The sequence below is a fragment of the Bos javanicus genome, chromosome 6, assembly GCF_032452875.1.
Source record: "Bos javanicus breed banteng chromosome 6, ARS-OSU_banteng_1.0, whole genome shotgun sequence".
Taxonomy (NCBI): Eukaryota; Metazoa; Chordata; class Mammalia; order Artiodactyla; family Bovidae; genus Bos; species Bos javanicus.
In genome coordinates this window covers 67,048,925-67,067,925 of record NC_083873.1, presented here as the reverse complement: position 1 = coordinate 67,067,925, position 19,001 = coordinate 67,048,925, and the positions used below count along the sequence as shown (strand labels likewise).

The window sequence follows — 19,001 nt, the reverse complement described above, 5'->3', positions numbered from 1 at the left end:
TTTAAATACACACATTTTTCCTATATATCTTAAAATATTTGTGTAATTTACGTATTTTCCAATTTTTATTTTTAAAATTATGCCTGGCTTAAATTTCATTTGGTTATGAGTCATTTAAAATATATATTGCTAGTTTGGCTATCCTCAATTTAGCATTTTTCCTGTTAAGTTCAAAGTGAGCCCGGCTTCTAATTTTCTGTTCTCTTTGTCTGGTTTTGGTATAAATGTTATCCTAGCATCATAAAATGAGTTGGAATGTGGGGTTTTTAATCTCTTTTTCTAGTCTCTGAAATTGTTTATATCAGATAGATGTTATTTGAAGGTTAGTTAAAGTTTCATAAAATAGTCTGGCAAAGACCACATCTACCCTTTTAAGAAAGAGAAAAAAACACATAACTCCCTTCTTCACTTTGACCACTTTGAGTAAGTAAATGGAAGTTTTGAAGAAACCATTTGCTGTACACTCATCATGGATTATAATTAAGCCCTCGTTTTGACTAGCCTGTTGACCATACCGTGAGTTTTTGTACATTCCAGTTACATAGATGTTCCCTTGAGATTTTGGTGAAATTTAAGGGAGGCAGAAATCTGCATTTGCAGTAAAAAAATGATTGGTCTGTTTTTCATATTTAAGGGGCATGTGGCTATTTTCATACTAATTTTGATATCATATGCATTCTTTTCATGATTTTATTCTGCCACTATAAACATATCAACAAAAAAGTTGTTTCCAAACTGCAGTTTTTAAAACCTGGGCTTTATTAATAGTAGCAATTTTGAATATGTAAGGTTAGAAGCTGCAATAATCAAGCACTAGGTGGCACCCAGTTATCTTAACATTGGAGATATTGATACAGTTGTCAATTTTTTAAACTTAATAATTTTTAAAAGTTTTATTAGAGGATAGTTGCTTTACAATGTTGTGTTAGTTTCTGCTGTACAGCAAAGTACATTTTACTGTTTTAAACAATGAAGGTTTCTCTGGCTAGTCTCCCTTTTTAAGAAACTTTCTGAAAATATATGTTTTGTCTGTATGAACTTCAGAATTACTTTGCCTTGTTTAAGAAACCTTCCTGTTGTTTGCATTAAATTTAAAGATTAATTTAGGGAAAATTATTTGTGCATTACAAATCAGTGTGGTTTGGGGACCAGTTTGTTCCAGGACGTATATATTAGTTATTCACATAGAAAAAAATCAAAATTAGACCCAAGCCTCAAGCAAAAATTGATATTAGATGGATGAAAAACCTAATTAGAAAAAGCAAATGCTTTTGTATTTTTCAGGAGAATTTAAAGGTTTTCTTCATTTAACTTTTGCACATGTATTTTTAAATTTATATTAAAATAATTTATCTTTTTGTTTCTATTATAAATGGGCATATCTTTTTATTTTTACTTTTGAAATCTCTTGATTTCTATGAATTAATTTTGTAACTGATGACTTTGATGAATTCAAAAAATTTTTTTTTTTTTATAGATAAGAAGTGGATTTATTTAGAGAGAGACACACTCCACAGAGAGAGTATGGGCCATCACAGAAGGCGAGTGTGGCTCAAATATTTTTTTGTAGTAGTTTTTCAGTTGATGCTCTTAGGTTTAGGTATGTAATCTTAGCAGTAGCAAACAGATTATTTCAACCCTCTTTTACAATTTTAATTCAGGGTTCTAATTTCTGCCTCATTTAATGGCACTGGCTAGTTTCTCAGAACAGTTTTAAATACCACTGCTGACAGTGGCCATTTCTTTTTTCCTAATTTTAGTTAGAATGATTTCCACATAAAGCACGATGCTTGACTTGGGACCAAAGTAAATAAGGGCTATTGTGTTAATATACATATATTCCCATTTTATAAAGAATAAAAAAAAACCTTGATAATAGGAATTGAAATTAAGTGCTTCTTCAACATCTATGGAAATTTTCGTGAGATTTTTCTTCTCAGATCTATTACATGTTGAATCATATTAATACAATTCTTAATGTTACATTACTTTTACATTCTTATATGTAATCCCTCTTGGTTATGGTGTATTATTCTTTTGTTGTGCTGCTGGATTCGGTTTGTTAGTGTTTAGTTAGGGTTTTTTGGAGAAGGTGATGGCACCCCACTCCACTACTCTTGCCTGGAAAATCCCATGGATGGAGGAGCCTGGTAGGCTGTAGTCCATGGGGTCGCTAAGACTCGGACACGACTGAGCGACTTCACTTTCACTTTTCACTTTCCTGAATTGGAGAAGGAAATGGCAACTCACTCCAGTGTTCTTGCCTGGAGAATCCCAGGGACAGGGGAGCTTGGTGGGCTTCTGAAGTCTATGGGGTCGCACAGAGTCGGGCACGACTGAAGCGACGCAGCGGCAGCAGCAGCAGCAGTTAGGGTTCTTGCTTTGATACGAGTGAAGACTGGTTGGTAGTTTTCCCTTTTGTGCACAATCTTTGCTATGTTATGGTATGGATATTGAGCCTACTTTGTATGATCTGGAAGATTTTTTCTTTTCATAAGCTCTGGAATTATTTAATTGATCTATCTACCTTTTTTTAAAGATTTAGTAACATCACAGTGCAATGTAGTGCTTTTTAATGTTGAAGCCCTTATAAAACCTTATCTGCTTTTCAATTTATTAGGTCCATTAGATTTCTAGCTTTTCTGGAATCAATTTTAACAAATTTTATGTTTTTCTAGCTAATTATCCATTTTATTCAAGTTTTCAAATATATTACATAGAGCCAAGAAGATCCTTTAATTTTTTTCTGAATCCTTGTGACATTTTTAATAGATTTCCTCCACTATTTATTAATTAGGTTAACTAGTAGGTTAACTAGTAGGTTACCTATTTTATGGTTTTCCCCTAGACAGCCAGACTTTGAATGTAATTACTATCTATATTATACTTTTGTTTTTGTAATTTGTTATTTTCTGATTTTGCCTTTATTCTTTTCTTCTGCTTTACCTGAGTTTATTTTATAATTCTTAACCTACTTGAGTTGGATATGTTTATTTTGTATTCTTCTCATTTATTGATATAATAAGACTGTGAATTTATTTCTGAGTATTGCGTGAACTATATAGCAGAGGTCCTAATAAGTAGTGTGTCCGTATTCTAGATTTTTTCATTTGTACTTGAATCTCCTTTTTTATTGAAACACGGTTGACTTACAATATTGTATTAGTTTCAGGTGTACTACATAGTGATTTGATATTTGCATACATTATGAAATGATCACTGTAAATCTAGTCACCATCTGTCCCCATACCGGAGAAGGCAATATCAACCCACTCCAGTACTCTTGCCTGGAAAATCCCATGGACGGAGGAGCCTGGTAGGCTGCAGTCCATGGGGACATGAAGAGTCGGACCCGACTGAATGACTTCACTTTCACTTTTCACCTCATGCATTGGAGAAGGAAATGGCAACCGACTCCAGTGTTCTTGCCTGGAGAATCCCAGGGATGGCGGAGCCTCGTGGGCTGCCGTCTCTGGGGTTGCACAGAGTTGGACACGACTGAAGCGACTTAGCAGCAGCAGCAGCAGTCCCCATACAAAATTACTACAATATTATTGACCACATTCTTATGTTGTATATTGCATCCCTGTGGCTTATTTATTTTCTAACAGGAGGTTTGTAATTCAATCCCCTTCACCTAGTTCATGCTCCCTACCACCACCTCCCATTGGGCAACCACCCATTTGTTCTCTGTATCTATGAGTCTGTTTTTGTTGTGTTTGCTTTGCTTTTTAGATTACACATATAGGTGAGATCATATGGTATATGTCCTTCTTGTTGTCTGGTTTATTTCACTTAGCATAATACCCTCTAGGTCTGTCCATATTGTCACAAATGGCAAGATTTCATTATTTTTTATGGCTAAGTAATATTCCATTGTATATATATATACCACATCTTCTTTAGCCATTCATCTATCCATGAATACTTAGGTTGCTTCCATGTCTTGACTATTGTAAATAATGCTGCTATGAACATATATCTTTTCAAATTAATGTTTTTGTTTTCTTTGGGTGAATACCCAGAAGTAGAATTGCTGGACCATGTGGTAGTTCTATTTGAGGAATCTTCATGCTATTTTCCATAGTGGCTATACCAATTTGTAATCCCACAGAGTACACAAGGGTTCTCTTTTCTCCACATCCTTGGCAACACTTGTCTCTTTGATGACAGCCTTTCTAACAGGTGTGAGGTGATATCTCAAGGTGGTTTTGATTTGCATTTCCCTGGTAATTAGTGGTGTTGAGCATCTTTTCACAGGTCTGTTTGCCATCTATATGTCTTCTTTGGAAAAATGTCTTTTCAGGTCCTCAGCCCATTTTTAAACAGAATTGTTTGTTTTTAAATGTTGAGTTGTATGAGTTCTTTGTATATTTTAGGTACTAACCCCTGATCAGATATATCTTTTGTAAATATCTATTCCCATTCAGTAAGCTGCCTTTTCATTTTGTTGATCATTTCTTTCACTATGTAGAAGCTTTTTAGTTTAATGTTGTCTTGTTCATTTTTGCTTGTTTCCTTTGCTTTGTTTCCATTTTTCCTTGTCTTCCTTTTGAGAAGACAAATCCAAAAAACATGTAGCTAAGACCAACGTCAGAGAGCATACTGCCCATGTTCTTTCCTAGGACTTTGATGGTTTCAGGTCTTACATTTAAGTCTTTAATCCACTTTGAGTTTATTTTGGTACATTGTGGGAGAAAGTAGGCCAGTTTGATTCCTTTGCACATGGCTGTCCAGTTTTCCCATTGCAGTTTATTGAAAAGGCTGTCTTTCTCCCATTGTGTATTCTTGCCCTTTTTTTGTCACAGATTATTTGACCATATAAGCATGGGTTTATTTCTGGGCTCTTTACTGTACCACTGGTTAAAAAGCCTTGTCTCTTGGTAAGCATCTGGGAGGAGGAGACATTGTATTATGTTCCTCTTGAGGGGTCACATCATGCTGTTAGGGTTGTGCAGTTCTCACCAGTACTTCATAAATGTAAATGTTCATGAGTTTGACAAAATCTGAGATATTTTCCTCTGCATGAATGTAAGCAAACTTAATAGAGGTAAAGATTTATTTAGAAAATAATATCAAACAAACCAAACCAAGCAGTCCAAGCTTCAAGTTTATTTAAAAGCAGTTTCAAAGAATGTCAAAAGTGTTAGTTGCTAAGTCCTGCCTGACTCTTTGCGACCCCATGAACCATAGCCTGCCAGACTCCTCTGTCCTTGGGATTTTCCAGGCAAGAATACTGGAATGGGTTGCCATTCCCTTCTCCAGGGAATCTTCCTGACCCAGGGATCAAACCCAGGTCTCTCACATTGCAGGCAGATTCTTTACCATCTGAGCCACCAGGGAAGCCCAAAGAATGTCATTGGGGATCCAATTGATAATGAAAACATCAAACTTACTACAATATTCTCCCCTCTTGCCATGTCTCCCTCTGTGTCTCCTATGTCCCTGCATGCATGCATGCTAAGTCATTTCACTTGTATACAACTCTGCAACCCCATGGACTGTAGCCCACCAGGCTCCTTTGTCCATAGGGTTCTCCAGGCAAGAATATTGGCGTGGGTTGCCACGCCCTTCTCCAGAGGATCTTCCCGACTCAGGGATCGAATCTGCATCTCTTGTGTCTCCTGCATCGGCAGGCAGGTTCTTTACCAGTAGTGCCACCTGGGAAGCCTGTATCCTTAGACCAAACAAAATGGTTCTCCTTGCTCTTCCCTCAAGACTTCTCCAAGTCTATTCTCTTTCCATCTGCATCATGAACTGGTCTTTTTTCCCCATTCCTCAGCTTCCCAGATGTATTTCTCCCTGCCTCCCTCACCCCCACTTGCCATATTGTTTCTTTTCCTGTAAAGAAAAATCCTGTCCATCTGTCTCAGAGTTCTTCTTATTCATCAGCTCTTTTATCTATTACTTAATCAGTATATAAAAATAACTAAATAGTGGGGTACAAGGTTGTCAAATGAAGTATTAGAAAAAATCATGAGCGAAGTTTTAAAATGCTCGCACATTGCAGATTCTTATCCCAATTTTATTTTATTTTATAGGTATGACATCTAAATCTGTAAGAATTTAAAAGATAAGATTGTGTGTACTTATAAAAACAGTATCATCCTTCTATAGTAAGTCAGTATAGCTTTAGTTTTCATTATGGAGATATTTGTCTTCCAAATAAGGAATAAACATGTACAATGAATGAATTGTTTTGCAGTCTAAAGAAGGTGCATTTATTGTCAGAGATTCAAGACATTTGGGATCCTACACCATTTCTGTGTTTATAAGAGATAAGAGGTAAGCAATTGTGATTTTGGTCACTTTAGAAATAACAGTCACTGGGATAGTCATTGTTAAGGAGACACCATCGCATAGAGAATGGAAGTGAGAGCCTAACATAGAAAATTGCTGGCCTGGATGTTGGGACAACTAATTGGTTCCAATTTTATCCCCTAAGAAGCTCTGTGTGTGATATTAAATATAAGTTACTTACACTCTCTCGTCTCCTTTTCTCAAGTATCAGGTAAGGAGATTTGATTAGTTGTAGCACACACTGCTGATGTTTTCCTCATATCCCTTGTTTAACCCCAGGGTTTACCTACAGAGAGCTCTCTTGTATGCAGAAAGCTTCCTGTTTCTTTCTTCCTGAGAATGTTCTTTGCCTACGGGTTCTCGTGGTGGGCTAGAAGTGACTAAGAACATTGTAGGGGTGACCCTCCATCCATGTGAAATATGGGATAAATTCCTCAGCTTCTTTGCACTTTAGTGGGACAACTCCGAGGTGTGTTCCACATTTCTCTCATGGCTTCCTAAAGGGTTTAAGTCCCACTTGCCCATAACAAACCTGCTCATCAAGACACCCTATGCTGGTTTTCCTCTTTTCTTTGTCTCACATCTCTCACAGTGCATTTGTTTACTCATTGGACTGATACCTGATTCAGTAGATACTTATAAGTGTCCATTACGAGCTGTACGTTTTTGAACACTAGACATTACCTAGACATCTTTGGCTGAAGTTATATTTGAATCTAAGACCCTAATACCATAGCTGTGGAACTTTCCCAGCAATGGTGAGCCACCTGTTTATTGTAGTCCTATCTACTTTTCAGTGTGTAGTGAGGATACAAGGTTTTAAAGTCGAGTCCTGTTGCTTAATGATTGACTTGGTTCCAAAGTGATCTTTTGCTTGTTTACGAACTCACATTTTATTGGTTGTAGAGATATGGAGGCTACCATCAAGCATTATCAAATTAAAAGGAATGACTCAGGACAGTGGTATGTGGCTGAAAGACACCTGTTTCAATCAATCCCCGAGTTGATCTGGTATCACCAGCACAATGCAGCCGGTAAGTTGGAAAATTCAGGCTGAGAAAGTTGGGGAGCCAGGCCCCAGGCAGGTTATGTGTCTTTGGTCAGACATTTAACAGGAGCAAATGTCCCTGTAGAAATGTTTAAGAGCTTGAAATACAACCTGTCTTCTGAGAAGTTCTCCTCCTCAGGAGAGGTGGAAATGTTTTTTTGTTTTTCTAGTCAGGGGGGCAAGAGGTAGGTTGATTTTCCACATTTCTGCCAGTTTAGAAGAAAGATACATGACAAAGATTCAAAAGGCCATTTAGTCACTACACGTTTGTTCTTGAAATTTACATGGCGCTAAATGTAATAAAATTTCAAATGTCTTAAAGAATCATGCTTTTTTTCCTTTGCCCCTATAAATTTGCTCTCTAGACAGTTACAGTAGAAAATTACCCTTAAATGTCTCATTCTCTGTATTTCCTGTTTGGAGAGCAGGCATAGTCTTTCACAGTTATAATCTGACTTAAGTATACCATACCAGAGTCATATTTAACCCCCTCCTCTTGCTGTTATTTGCAATGATGGCTACTTTTGCAAACCTATCATCTGTGGAAAGATGTAAGATTCCAGAAAGTTCCATCACAATTACAATCGCAGCTCTGACCTTCAGCCCTCATTCAGTCTATCCTGGACTACTCTGAGTCCAAGGGGAATCTCTTTACCTCAACATTATAGAATTGGGAACCCAGTGCAACTTTCATACTGTTTTGATTTCTTGATGCGCAGTACTTTTTAAGATTTTTCTAATGAAAAGTTGTGTTGACAAAAAGATTCCCTTTTGGAAAGCAGTCACTTTTCCATTACACTGGTTTTTTATATCAGGAATAAATCCATGGAAATTTTATGCACTCATGGGCTGAGTCCACCTGGATATTCCTGGTGGTCACTGGGCATTTGGTTAGAGAGGAAGTGGCAACGTGTTTGAGTGAGGCCAGTGAGGACGTATCTGTGGCCAGAGATGGAAACCCTTAGAATCAGATCAGGTCTGAGTTTTCTTCTTCACACTCTTCTTTCCTCTTCCTTCAAAGAAGAAATTTAAGAAACTGAGTGTTTGTGGTGGTGAGGTTAAAAAAAGTACTGAGGCAGATCAGGATGTGCTAACCTAAAAAGATGTTAGTGAAAAATTGTTTCATAAAGGAAAAAAAAAAGTGCAAAACAGTATATTTATAGCCTCACTTTTGTAGAGTAATACACATTCACACAGACATGTGTGCCTAGGAAAATTCTGTTAAAGTTTAGATAATAATTTTTAAACTAATAAGATGATAACAGACTATAAACTGTTAATGTTTACCTCTGGGGAAGGAGACTGAGGGTAAGGAAAACTTTTATTTTCTGCTTTGTAGATTGCCCTAGGGATTTTTAAATTACAATATACATATATAAATTATTCTTACAGTGTGTGAAATACCATACAGATAACTTTTAAAATTAAAGTTAGATCAAACAATAATAAGATGAAAGATAGGAGTTGAAAACTAATAACTATGGCTGTTGTTAGAGAGAAAAGAAAGTAGAAAAGAGATAAGACAAAGAGGAAGAAAAATGATAAGAGGAAAGGCACAGGATCTAGAAACAACTAGTATTTATTGAAGACTTACTTTGGGGCAGACCCTATTTATGTCTATTTATTTATTTAATCCTCAGAGAAATCCAATGAGGTTGATACTGTTGACATCTCCATCTCACAGGTGAGGAAACTCAGGCATAAGTTGTGCTCAAGGTCACACCATTAATAGGTATTTGAGCCAAGATTTGAAACCACAGAAATATATGAAACCACTGGAGTCATTCAACCCATTGGTTCCACAGTCTGTGTTTAATGCCTGCTGTCTTTTCCAGAAAGAAGTAAATTAGATTTTTGGAGAGACCATTTTAGAAGAGGCTTGAAACCCATGACTAGCCCATCTACTTTTTGACTCCTGGTCAATTTAGCTCATAACAATCCATTTCCTTACCAGAAGTAAGGACAGTGCAAAGAGAGTGACAGACTTTTTTTGTTTCTATCAGAGAGATACACTGTCACTAAACTATTGGTTCAGTTCAGTTCAGTCGCTCAGTTGTGTCTGACTCTTTGTGACCCCATGAATCGCAGCACGCCAGGCCTCCCTGTCCATCACCAACTCCCGGAGTTCACTCAGACTCACGTCCATCGAGTCAGTAATGCCATCTAGCCATCTCATCCTCTGTCGTCCCCTTCTCCTCCTGCCCCCAATCCCTCCCAGCATCAGAGTCTTTTCCAATGAGTCAACTCTTCGCATGAGGTGGCCAAAGTACTGGAGTTTCAGCTTTAGCATCATTCCTTCCAAAGAAATCCCAGGGCTGATCTCCTTCAGAATGGACTGGTTGGATCTCCTTGCAGTCCAAGGGACTCTCAAGAGTCTTCTCCAACACCACAGTTCAAAAGCATCAATTCTTTGGTGCTCAGCCTTCTTCACAGTCCAACTCTCACATCCATACATGACCACTGGAAAAACCATAACCTTGACTAGATGGACCTTTGTTGAAACTGTTGGTAGTAATTCACAAAATAAAAATATTTGGAAAACAAAAACTTTGAATTCAGAGGGAAGTGTTAGGGTGTTAAAGCAATTCCTCTTGTGTTTTTTATTTGGATTATGTGTTATGGAGTCCCAACTCGATGAGGGCTCTAACCCCAACTAGGTTTTCAGAGTCACTAGTAGGCATGCTTTCTTCTGTTCAAATTCCTACCATTCTCCTCAAAACCCTCTTTCCAGTATTACCCACTGCCCATCAGCAAATTGCCTCTCTACTTCACTAAGAAAATTGAAGTCTAAGAGGTATAAACTATGTATAAAATAAGCTACAAGGATATATTGTACAACATAGAGAGTTACAGCCAATATTTTATGACTATAAATGCAGTACAACCTTGGAAAATTGTGAAACACCTTATTGTACAGCTGTGACTTATATAATATTGTGCATCAACTATATTCTGTTTTAAAAAATTAAAAGAACATCAAAGTCACCAAACATGAGCTATCTCAATCTCATCCTTTTGCTTGCCATGCTCTTACCCTCATCTCACTCCCTCCAGCATACAGCATATTTTTCTATAGTGAAATCTTGGAAATAATTTTAAGGTCAATTTATAGTCATTGATGTACATTGATTATATGTTGAGTGTAAGAAGCTTATAGCAAAACATTTCCATTTCCATGAAACATACAGATGTGTATATATGTTCAAATATAGAGATTTTTGCGAAGATGGCCACAAAAATGATAACAAAGTATCTCTGGATACTAAGATTTTGTAAGGGACCTTTTCATTTTTGTATTTTCTTGGCTTCTTTAACTTGTGTTCAATGAGCATATACTATATTATGAAAAGTCTTTTTCAAATAGGAAAAATAACCAAACAGACTAGCTGTAGAATACTTTCTCTGGCTGATCTGTTTAGGGAATGGTTCCATCTTCTGGTATATTTGGCTTTTTCTCTTGTACCAGGAACTAGAATTGAAATGCTGGTTTCTCTTTCTCCCCAGGACTCATGTCCCGTCTCCGTTACCCAGTTGGTCTGATGGGCAGTTGTTTGCCGGCCACAGCTGGTTTTAGTTATGGTAAAGTATGCATGTGTGCTCAAGTAAAAATCAAACCAGTAAAGAGTCTACCCCAAGTTTTCTCTATGTTCTTTAAATTCTCAGCTCTTTTGAGATGTCTGTCTTGAAAAATGTTTTCTCCTCAACGTTTAAATTTCCTTTCTGAGATTTAAATGCATCTCATAAGGGCATTTAAACTTTGGGGGGAAATATTTCACTTTTCCTTCAAATTTCATTATACATTATTTGGAACCTGTTTGATAAATTCCAATTCTTTTTATCTGAATGATTGGGTTGTTGCTCTCTGGTTATGTGGGTGACTGGGAAATGACTTCTTCCCAATGGGACCTACTAAAATAAACTGCTTAATCTGTCCTTTTCACCTTTTCAAATAGAACTTGGGTGAAGTTTGAACTATTTTCTAGTGAATGTGGTAGTTATGAAGCTATGAGAATAAATAAGAGCTAAAGAATCTTTCTTTATAATTTGGTGATATTTTATTTTCTTAAATTTATCTCACTATGGGGACTAAGAATATGCTTAAAAAAAAAAAAACAACACACACAATTATTGTGTAGCAGGTACCCAGGACTCAGTCTCTGAATTGGGATGGAAAAGTGATTCCAGAGTGTTATGTGTGCTTAGATCATTTCTCTGCTGCTAAGTCACTTCAGTCGTTGTCGACTCTGTGTGACCCCATAGACGGCAGCCCACCAAGCTCCCTCGTCCCTGGGATTCCCCAGGCAAGAACATTGGAGTGGGTTGCCATTTCCTTCCGCAATGCATGCAAGTGAAAAGTGAAAGTGAAGTTGCTCAGTCATGTCCAACTCTCAGCGGCCCCATGGACTGTAGCCTAGCAGGCTCCTCCATCCATGGGATTTTCCAGGCAAGAGTACTGGAGTGGGGTGCCATTGCTACCCCATAAATACTACATGTTTAAAAATTCTATCATTAGCAATTTATCTAAGTTAAATATGGTCCTCATTCATTAAAAAAATAAACTTTTCAATACTTAAATATTCTTAACAGTATATAGTTCATAGATCTAGAGTCTGATTAATTTTGTCTAATTTTGATTACTTTATATAAACAAAATTCAACACCGTGCATCCATGTCTGGCTTCTTTCTCCCACGGGTCCATGAGTGGATTCACTCGTGGTGTCGACTGTGGTTGGTCCCTCTGTGTGGTGCTGCACTGCTGTTTTGTGACTATACTGCAATGGGCTTGCCCATTTTTCTTTATATAGCCATTTGGGTTGAACCAATTTTTGGCTTTTCTAAATAATATTATTGTGAACATTCTTGTATGTCTTTTGATAAAGTTTAATCACATTTATGGCCAGACAATGTTGGATGTATACTTAGAAGTAGATTTGCTGGGTCATAGAGTATGCACACACTTAGATTTAGTCAGTTTTCCAAAGAGCTTATCCCAAATTATATTTCAATCAATGACATATGTGAGTTTCAGCTGTTCCACATCTTTGTCCTTGCCAGTGTTTCGTATTCTTGTGGTTTTGTTTGTTCTGGCTTGGTTTTTGTTCATACCCCACTCCAGTACTCGTGCCTGGAAAATCCCATGGACAGAGGAGCCTGGTAGGCTGCAGTCCATGGGGTCTCTAAGAGTCAGACAAGACTCAGCGACTTCACTTTCACTTTTCACTTTCATGCATTGGAGAAGGAAATGGCAACCCACTCCAGTGTTCTTGCCTGGAGAATCCCAGGGACAGGGGAGCCTGGTGGGCTGCCGTCTATGGGGTCACACAGAGTCAGACACGACTGACGCGACTTAGCAATGTATGCGTGCATATCTCATTTTGGTTTAAATATGCAATTTCCCTGATCAACTTTTCATAGGTTCAGTTGCCATTTTGGGTATTCTCTTTTGTGAGAGAAAACTCTATTCAAGTTTTTATTTAACACTTAACAATAGGATTATATGCCTTTTCCTAGTTGATTTATTCTTATTTTGAAAAGGAAGTCTTAGGTTGCTTATGTATTTTAAGAACTATCTTCCCCCAGTCTGTGGCTTACTTTTTCATTTCCTTAATGGGCTATATTTGATAAATAAGATTTTATGAAGTATAATTTATTAATATTTTCTTCTATGGTTATATTCTGTTGAATAAATCTATGCCAATCCCAAGGTCATGACTATATTCTCCTATGTTACTTTAAAAACACACCTACTATTGGAAAGGAGAGTACCTTGCAAAGCCCGATACAAGGGTCCATTAGTCCTTATAATTCTTTTTTGGGGGGAGTAGAGGAGAATGTGCTTCACAGCTTGTGAGATCTTAGTTCCCTGACCAGAAATTGAACCTGGGCACTGGACAGTGAAAGCATGAAGTCCTAACCATTGGAGAGCCAGGGAATTCCCTTCAATTCTTTTAAATGCATTATCTTAAAGTTCCAGCAGATGGTGGCATTGCTATATAAAAGGGGATACTAAAAAGTTAAGATTTGATTCTGAGTTTTCCAAAGCATTATTTTAAAAATAGTCCCCCCCCCCCAACCACTGATTTGCTTCTATAGGATGAGACATATTCAGTAATGTAATTCTCATTTCAAACGTACACTTAGATATAGGTTAGAATCTTAATATTGAAAATATTTATTAGATGAATTGATTAGGCTTTTTGCAAAAGAGAAAGGGCAAAAAAGCCCTTTGGAGTGGGAGTGGCAGAGGAACAGTAAAAGAAACTGGGATGGGGGTGGGGGGAGCCCAGGTTTTATCTACCTCACAAGTTTACTTATCAGAACAAAAACAGTGTGGGGATGTACATATTTAGGACCACATCTGGTTTTGGCAGGTTTAGTTTAGAAAGACACAGAACTGTGTTTCCTTCTGGATCTCTCGGGAAAGAAAAAGCCTGTTTTGATAAGCCATAATTTCTCTCCAAGTAAGTGAGATTTGTATCTTTGTTTGCTTTTATTTATTTTATAATAATGTGTTTATATGGCATGACTCAACATATAAAATTCCTTTAGAAATTATTGCATTTAAACTTGAATTCTGGAATTACACTTTTAAGCCACAATGATAGTATTAAAAATGGTAACAGGTCCTTACTACTCATTTATAAATGTCTTCAACCTCTCTAAAAAATAAAAGAAAATAGGTCGAGATAATTCCTAGATCTTTTCTAGCTCTAAAATTTAACATTTTTCCTTACTTGTAACATGGATATTTTACTTTTCCAGAAAAGTGGGAGATAGATCCATCTGAGTTGGCTTTTGTGAAGCAGATTGGAAGTGGTCAGTTTGGGGTGGTCTATTTAGGCCAATGGCGAGCACATGTCCAGGTAGCTATCAAGGCCATCAACGAAGGCTTCATGTCTGAAGAGGATTTCATTGAAGAGGCTAAAGTGATGATGTAAGTATACACAAAACCCAGACAAGTAGACACAACATCCAGGTGTCATGGAAAGAACATGGATTTTGGAGTCAGTCACTAGTGGATTTGTGTCACAACTCTGCCCAAGCTAGTTGTGGGACCTGGGCAAATTATTTGACTTCTGTGTGGCTTGAGTTAGTTCATTTTTCTAAGCTTCAATTTCCTCACCTGTAAAATCTCATCTAGAATCTCTATCAGAAAGAAGGAATTAGAATTTAAATCCTTCTTCTGAGATGTTTAAATATAATTTGAGCAATTTAAACTTTGGGAAAAATATTTCACTTCTATTTCAAATCTCATTATACATTTTTAGGAGCCCTTTCGATAAAGCAGGTGGAAGATGATGGTGAAAGGGTTGATAGCAGAGATGGAGAGACGAGAATAGTTTCAGGATACATTTTTGAGATAAAATTATCAGGACTTGCTGATAAATTAGATGTAACAAATCACTTAAGGAGACTGCGGGACCAAAAAGTGAAAACCAAGGTCTTGGGTGCACTGTTAGGCAGAGAATGGCACCATTTACTGAAATGGGAGAGACTGGCTGAGGAATAGTTTTAGAGGAAAAATGAGTAATTCTGCTTTGGACGTGTTGAATTTGAGAGACCTATTGGGTAGCCAAGTATGACCAAGGGTCAAGTGCATAATGAGTCTAGAGTTCAGGAGAGAGGTCAGCCTGGTCACCACAGATGACATTAAAAACTCTGAAACTTGATCTGATCACATGGGAAAAAAGAACAATTAGAAGAAAAGAAGACTACAGAGTTTGAAAATATTTAAGTAACAAATTTACATAAATATGACATGTTTGTTCTACAATGAATCATATGCATTTTTCTAAGATGAGAAAGGAATGTGTATTAATGCGTCCTAAAGTTACAGCAAACAACGTTCTTTTTCTGTTTGCATCTTTCTGTGCCCTTGAAAAATATTTGTTCTATTTGTTAGACTGAACCATACAAGTGAAGGTTTATTTATTTGTTCTTGCCTTATTTCTGATAAAGGTTATTTCTTTTTTTCTGATAAACTTTTGCTAGTGATCTTACTGAGCAAATACAGTGTAATGTTCTAATTCTCAAATGCTTACATGTGAGTATCAATTTGGCAGCTTTCTCGTGGAAAATTAGTTTTACATTTCAAGAATTACCTCCCTGCCATTATTTTGCACGCATGTAAGCTGCATCCCCTAAGTGAAAATACACTTCATGAATTAGAAAGGTAAATCAGACAAAATCTACACATATAATATGTACATGTGTGTGCTCAGTTGCTCAGTTGTGTCCGACTCCTGTGATCCCATGGAATGTAGTCTGCCAGGCTCCTCTATCCATGGAATTTCCCAGGCAAGAATAACTGCAGTGTGTTGCCATTTCCTACTCCAGGGAATCTTCCCAGAGATGGAACCCGTCTCTTGTGTCTCCTGCACTGGCAGGCAGATTCTTTACCACTAGTGCCACCATATAATACATATATCTACAAATTAAAATCATGTAGAGCTGCTTGAATAGCTTTCTCCCCTACTAACTGGAGTGTTTCTGTTTGCTCATTATATGGGAATGTATCAATCACTCATACATGTTGTTTTAATATAATTAATCTCCCTGATGCATTGATCTTGTGTTATCTTTATGAATGGAAAGAAGTAACATTTCAAGGTACTTTTGACTAGCAAAATGTTAGTTTATTATACACCTCCTAAAATTACAAACATTAATTTGAACATTCTATTCCATATTCAAGTTGGCATAAAAGGGCTTTAGGGACTAAATATTACAGTACAAAAGAAACAATAAACTTTTGAAAAATAGATGACTAAAAAGTTTTTTTCTTTTTTTAAACTTTTTATTTTATATTAGACCATAGCCGATTAATAATGTTGTGGTAGTTTCAGGTGACCAGCAAAGGGACTTAGTCATATATTTACATGTATCCATTCTCCCTCAAACTCCCCTCCAATCCAGGTTGCCACATAACATTGAGGAGAGTTATCTGTGCTATACAGTAGGTCCTTGTTGGTTATCCATTTTAGATACAGCAGTGTGTACGTGTGGATCCGAACTCCCTAACTATCCCTTCTCCGCATCTTTCCCAGCTGGTAACCGAAAGTTCATTCTCTAAGTCTGTGAATCTGTTTCTGTTTTGTAAATAAGTTCATTTGTATCATTTCATTTCTTTAAACAAGATTTTTTTTAAATGTATTTTATTTTTGGCTATGCGGGTCATTGTCGCTGCACGGGCTTTTCTCTAGTAACGGTGAGCCTGGGCTGCTCTCTAGCTGCGGTGTGCATGCTTTTCATTGCAGTGGCATCTCCTGTGCGGAGCACAGGCTCTAGGGCATGTAGGCTTCAGTAGTTGTGGCTCCCAGACAAAGGTGCAATAGCTGTGGCACACAGGCTTAGTTGCTCCATGGCACGTGGGATCTTCCCAGATCAGGGATCAAACCTGTGTCTCTTGCATTTGCAGGTGGATTCTTTACCACTGAGCCACCAGGGAAGCCCCTCATATGTATCATTTCTTAAAAACTTTATTTTAGTGTATTTTAGTAGGTAATATTCAAGAACACAGTATGTGTGTGTGAAAAGAGAAAAAGAGAGGAGAGAAAAGTTCAAGCAGCTGAGCACGAATGTTTTAATTCTCTAAAGTGAAATTTTCTTTAAGTTATCCAACAGTTCAAAGCTCATTTCTATGAGGTGTCACAGCCATCACCCTTTTAAGAGACATAAAAGTATGATATGGGTGTGTCTGTGTGTATGTGTGTGATTACTAAATACATAGAAGAGTTTCATGTCAGTAAATGTTTTTCAGTCTTCAACTTAATCTAAAAATTTCCTTTAAATGCATTTATTAGTTATAATTCAATTTTCTAAAATTTCTCAATTTATAAAAATTCACATCAATTGCTCTTTCTTCCCTCTGTCTGTCCTGAATTTTTTGTCTAGACAGCTGTGATTGGGGAGGTTGAAACTCAAGGACCAGGAACTGGGCAAGGGGTAGCAGTAAAGAGGAAACAAAAGGCTTACAAAATGGAAAAAAGAAAAACAGAATATGGGGCATGGACTATCCTGTATGTATCACAACTTAGGAAGTAGTACCGCATGACCTCTTGACCCCACTCTCTAAGCACATAAAGTGGAAAAGAAACTGTCCTACTTGCTCTGTGGTTGGGTTAGTTTCAGTCATAGCTTGATGATGAACATCATGTGGAAATGGTAAATATCACCAGTTGAGTTCAAACACTTGAAAACACAAATTTGCTCATGGGTCTATGTTTTCTTCCACAGGAAGTTATCTCATTCGAAGCTGGTTCAGCTTTATGGAGTGTGTATACAGCAGAAGCCCCTTTACATTGTGACAGAGTTTATGGAACATGGCTGCCTGCTTAACTATCTGAGAGAGAGAAAAGGAAAGCTCAGCAAGGAGATACTACTGAGTGTGTGCCAAGATATCTGTGAAGGAATGGAGTATCTGGAGAGAAACTGCTTTATCCATAGGGATTTAGTAAGTACAGTGCAAATTTGCTGACTATTTTGTGTATTAAACATATATTCAGAAGGACATGATAAGTTAGGACTTTCAACACTTTGAATAATGCATCCTTTGGCTTAATTTTAAAACATTTTTCTATTCGTGTAATTTGTTGGGAAATGTAGCTTAATTTTCTATTGCCTACTGATGCTGTAACCAAGTAAGATGTTACTCTACATATGTCTTGAACTAATTATTCACCAACAAATCAACTACTTTCCTTTCCTCTCTCCCCCTTTCTTTGTCCTTCTCTTACTGCTATCTTTATTTCAACCAATAATCTAATACATATTAAGTGCCTGTATATGACAAGCTCTCTGCCAGGTGCTGGAGGACCATGCTGAAGCCCCAGCCCCAGTGGGTCTCACCCAGGGGGCGAAACTGCCTCCAGGTGGAGGTGGTTTGGTTCTTACAGCATCATAAAAGCACTACTGGCATTATTGAGAGGGACTCGAAATGTTAAACCATTCTGTTCTGTATTGCTCAGAAAAACCCTCCAACAAACAAGATCAAAGCTTGTTTTACCTCAGAAGCAAATAGCTCTGCTTCCCTGCCTTGCTACCTCCCCTTGAAAAACATTTTCTGTCTGCTCCGTATTTATTCATGATATTCGTACTATTCCTTCTGTGTCCTTTCATGTCTCGTTTCTAAGTTCCTAAATTAAATCCAATGAAAATTTGAGAATTTATGAGAAGTCCCTGTTACTGACACTTACAGGTAATCCTGAACTTTCATCAGCCATGACTGCTGCTGCTGCTGCTAAGTTGCTTCAGTTGTGTCCGACTCTGTGCGACCCCACAGACGGCAGCCCACCAGGCTCCTCCGTCCCTGGGATTCTCCAGGCAAGAACACTGGAGTGGGTTGCCATTTCCTTCTCCAATGCATGAAAGTGAAAAGTGAAAGTGAAGTCGCTCAGTCATGTCCAACCCTTAGCGACCCCAATGGACTGTCATTCAGGCTGGACTATTTTGGGGAAAGAAAGGGGTCATAATTTCATTAGCCCCAGCACACCATTGCTTGTCCTACACATGATTTAGAGCTCTCATTGGCATTTATTATTTACTACCTCCTTTAATAATTGTTTACATTGTTTATGCAAATATTAGACTCCAGACTCCTTGACATCAAGGCGTAGACTTCTGAGCTGCAGTTCAGTGTCATTAGAGTGCAAG

The 19,001-nt window shown here is 37.5% G+C and overlaps 1 protein-coding gene across 2 annotated transcripts in view; it reads left to right on the top strand.

Annotated features, from left to right (window-relative positions):
- Positions 1–19,001, top strand: part of TXK (TXK tyrosine kinase) — a 61,651-nt gene that overhangs the window by 34,750 nt on the left and 7,900 nt on the right. For both annotated transcript variants that reach the window (XM_061420100.1, XM_061420099.1), the window contains 5 exons: positions 6,206–6,285; positions 7,207–7,334; positions 10,853–10,927; positions 14,112–14,283; positions 17,586–17,802. In XM_061420100.1, the coding sequence (XP_061276084.1) occupies positions 6,206–6,285; positions 7,207–7,334; positions 10,853–10,927; positions 14,112–14,283; positions 17,586–17,802 (672 nt within the window). The remainder of the gene's footprint in view (positions 1–6,205; positions 6,286–7,206; positions 7,335–10,852; positions 10,928–14,111; positions 14,284–17,585; positions 17,803–19,001) is intronic.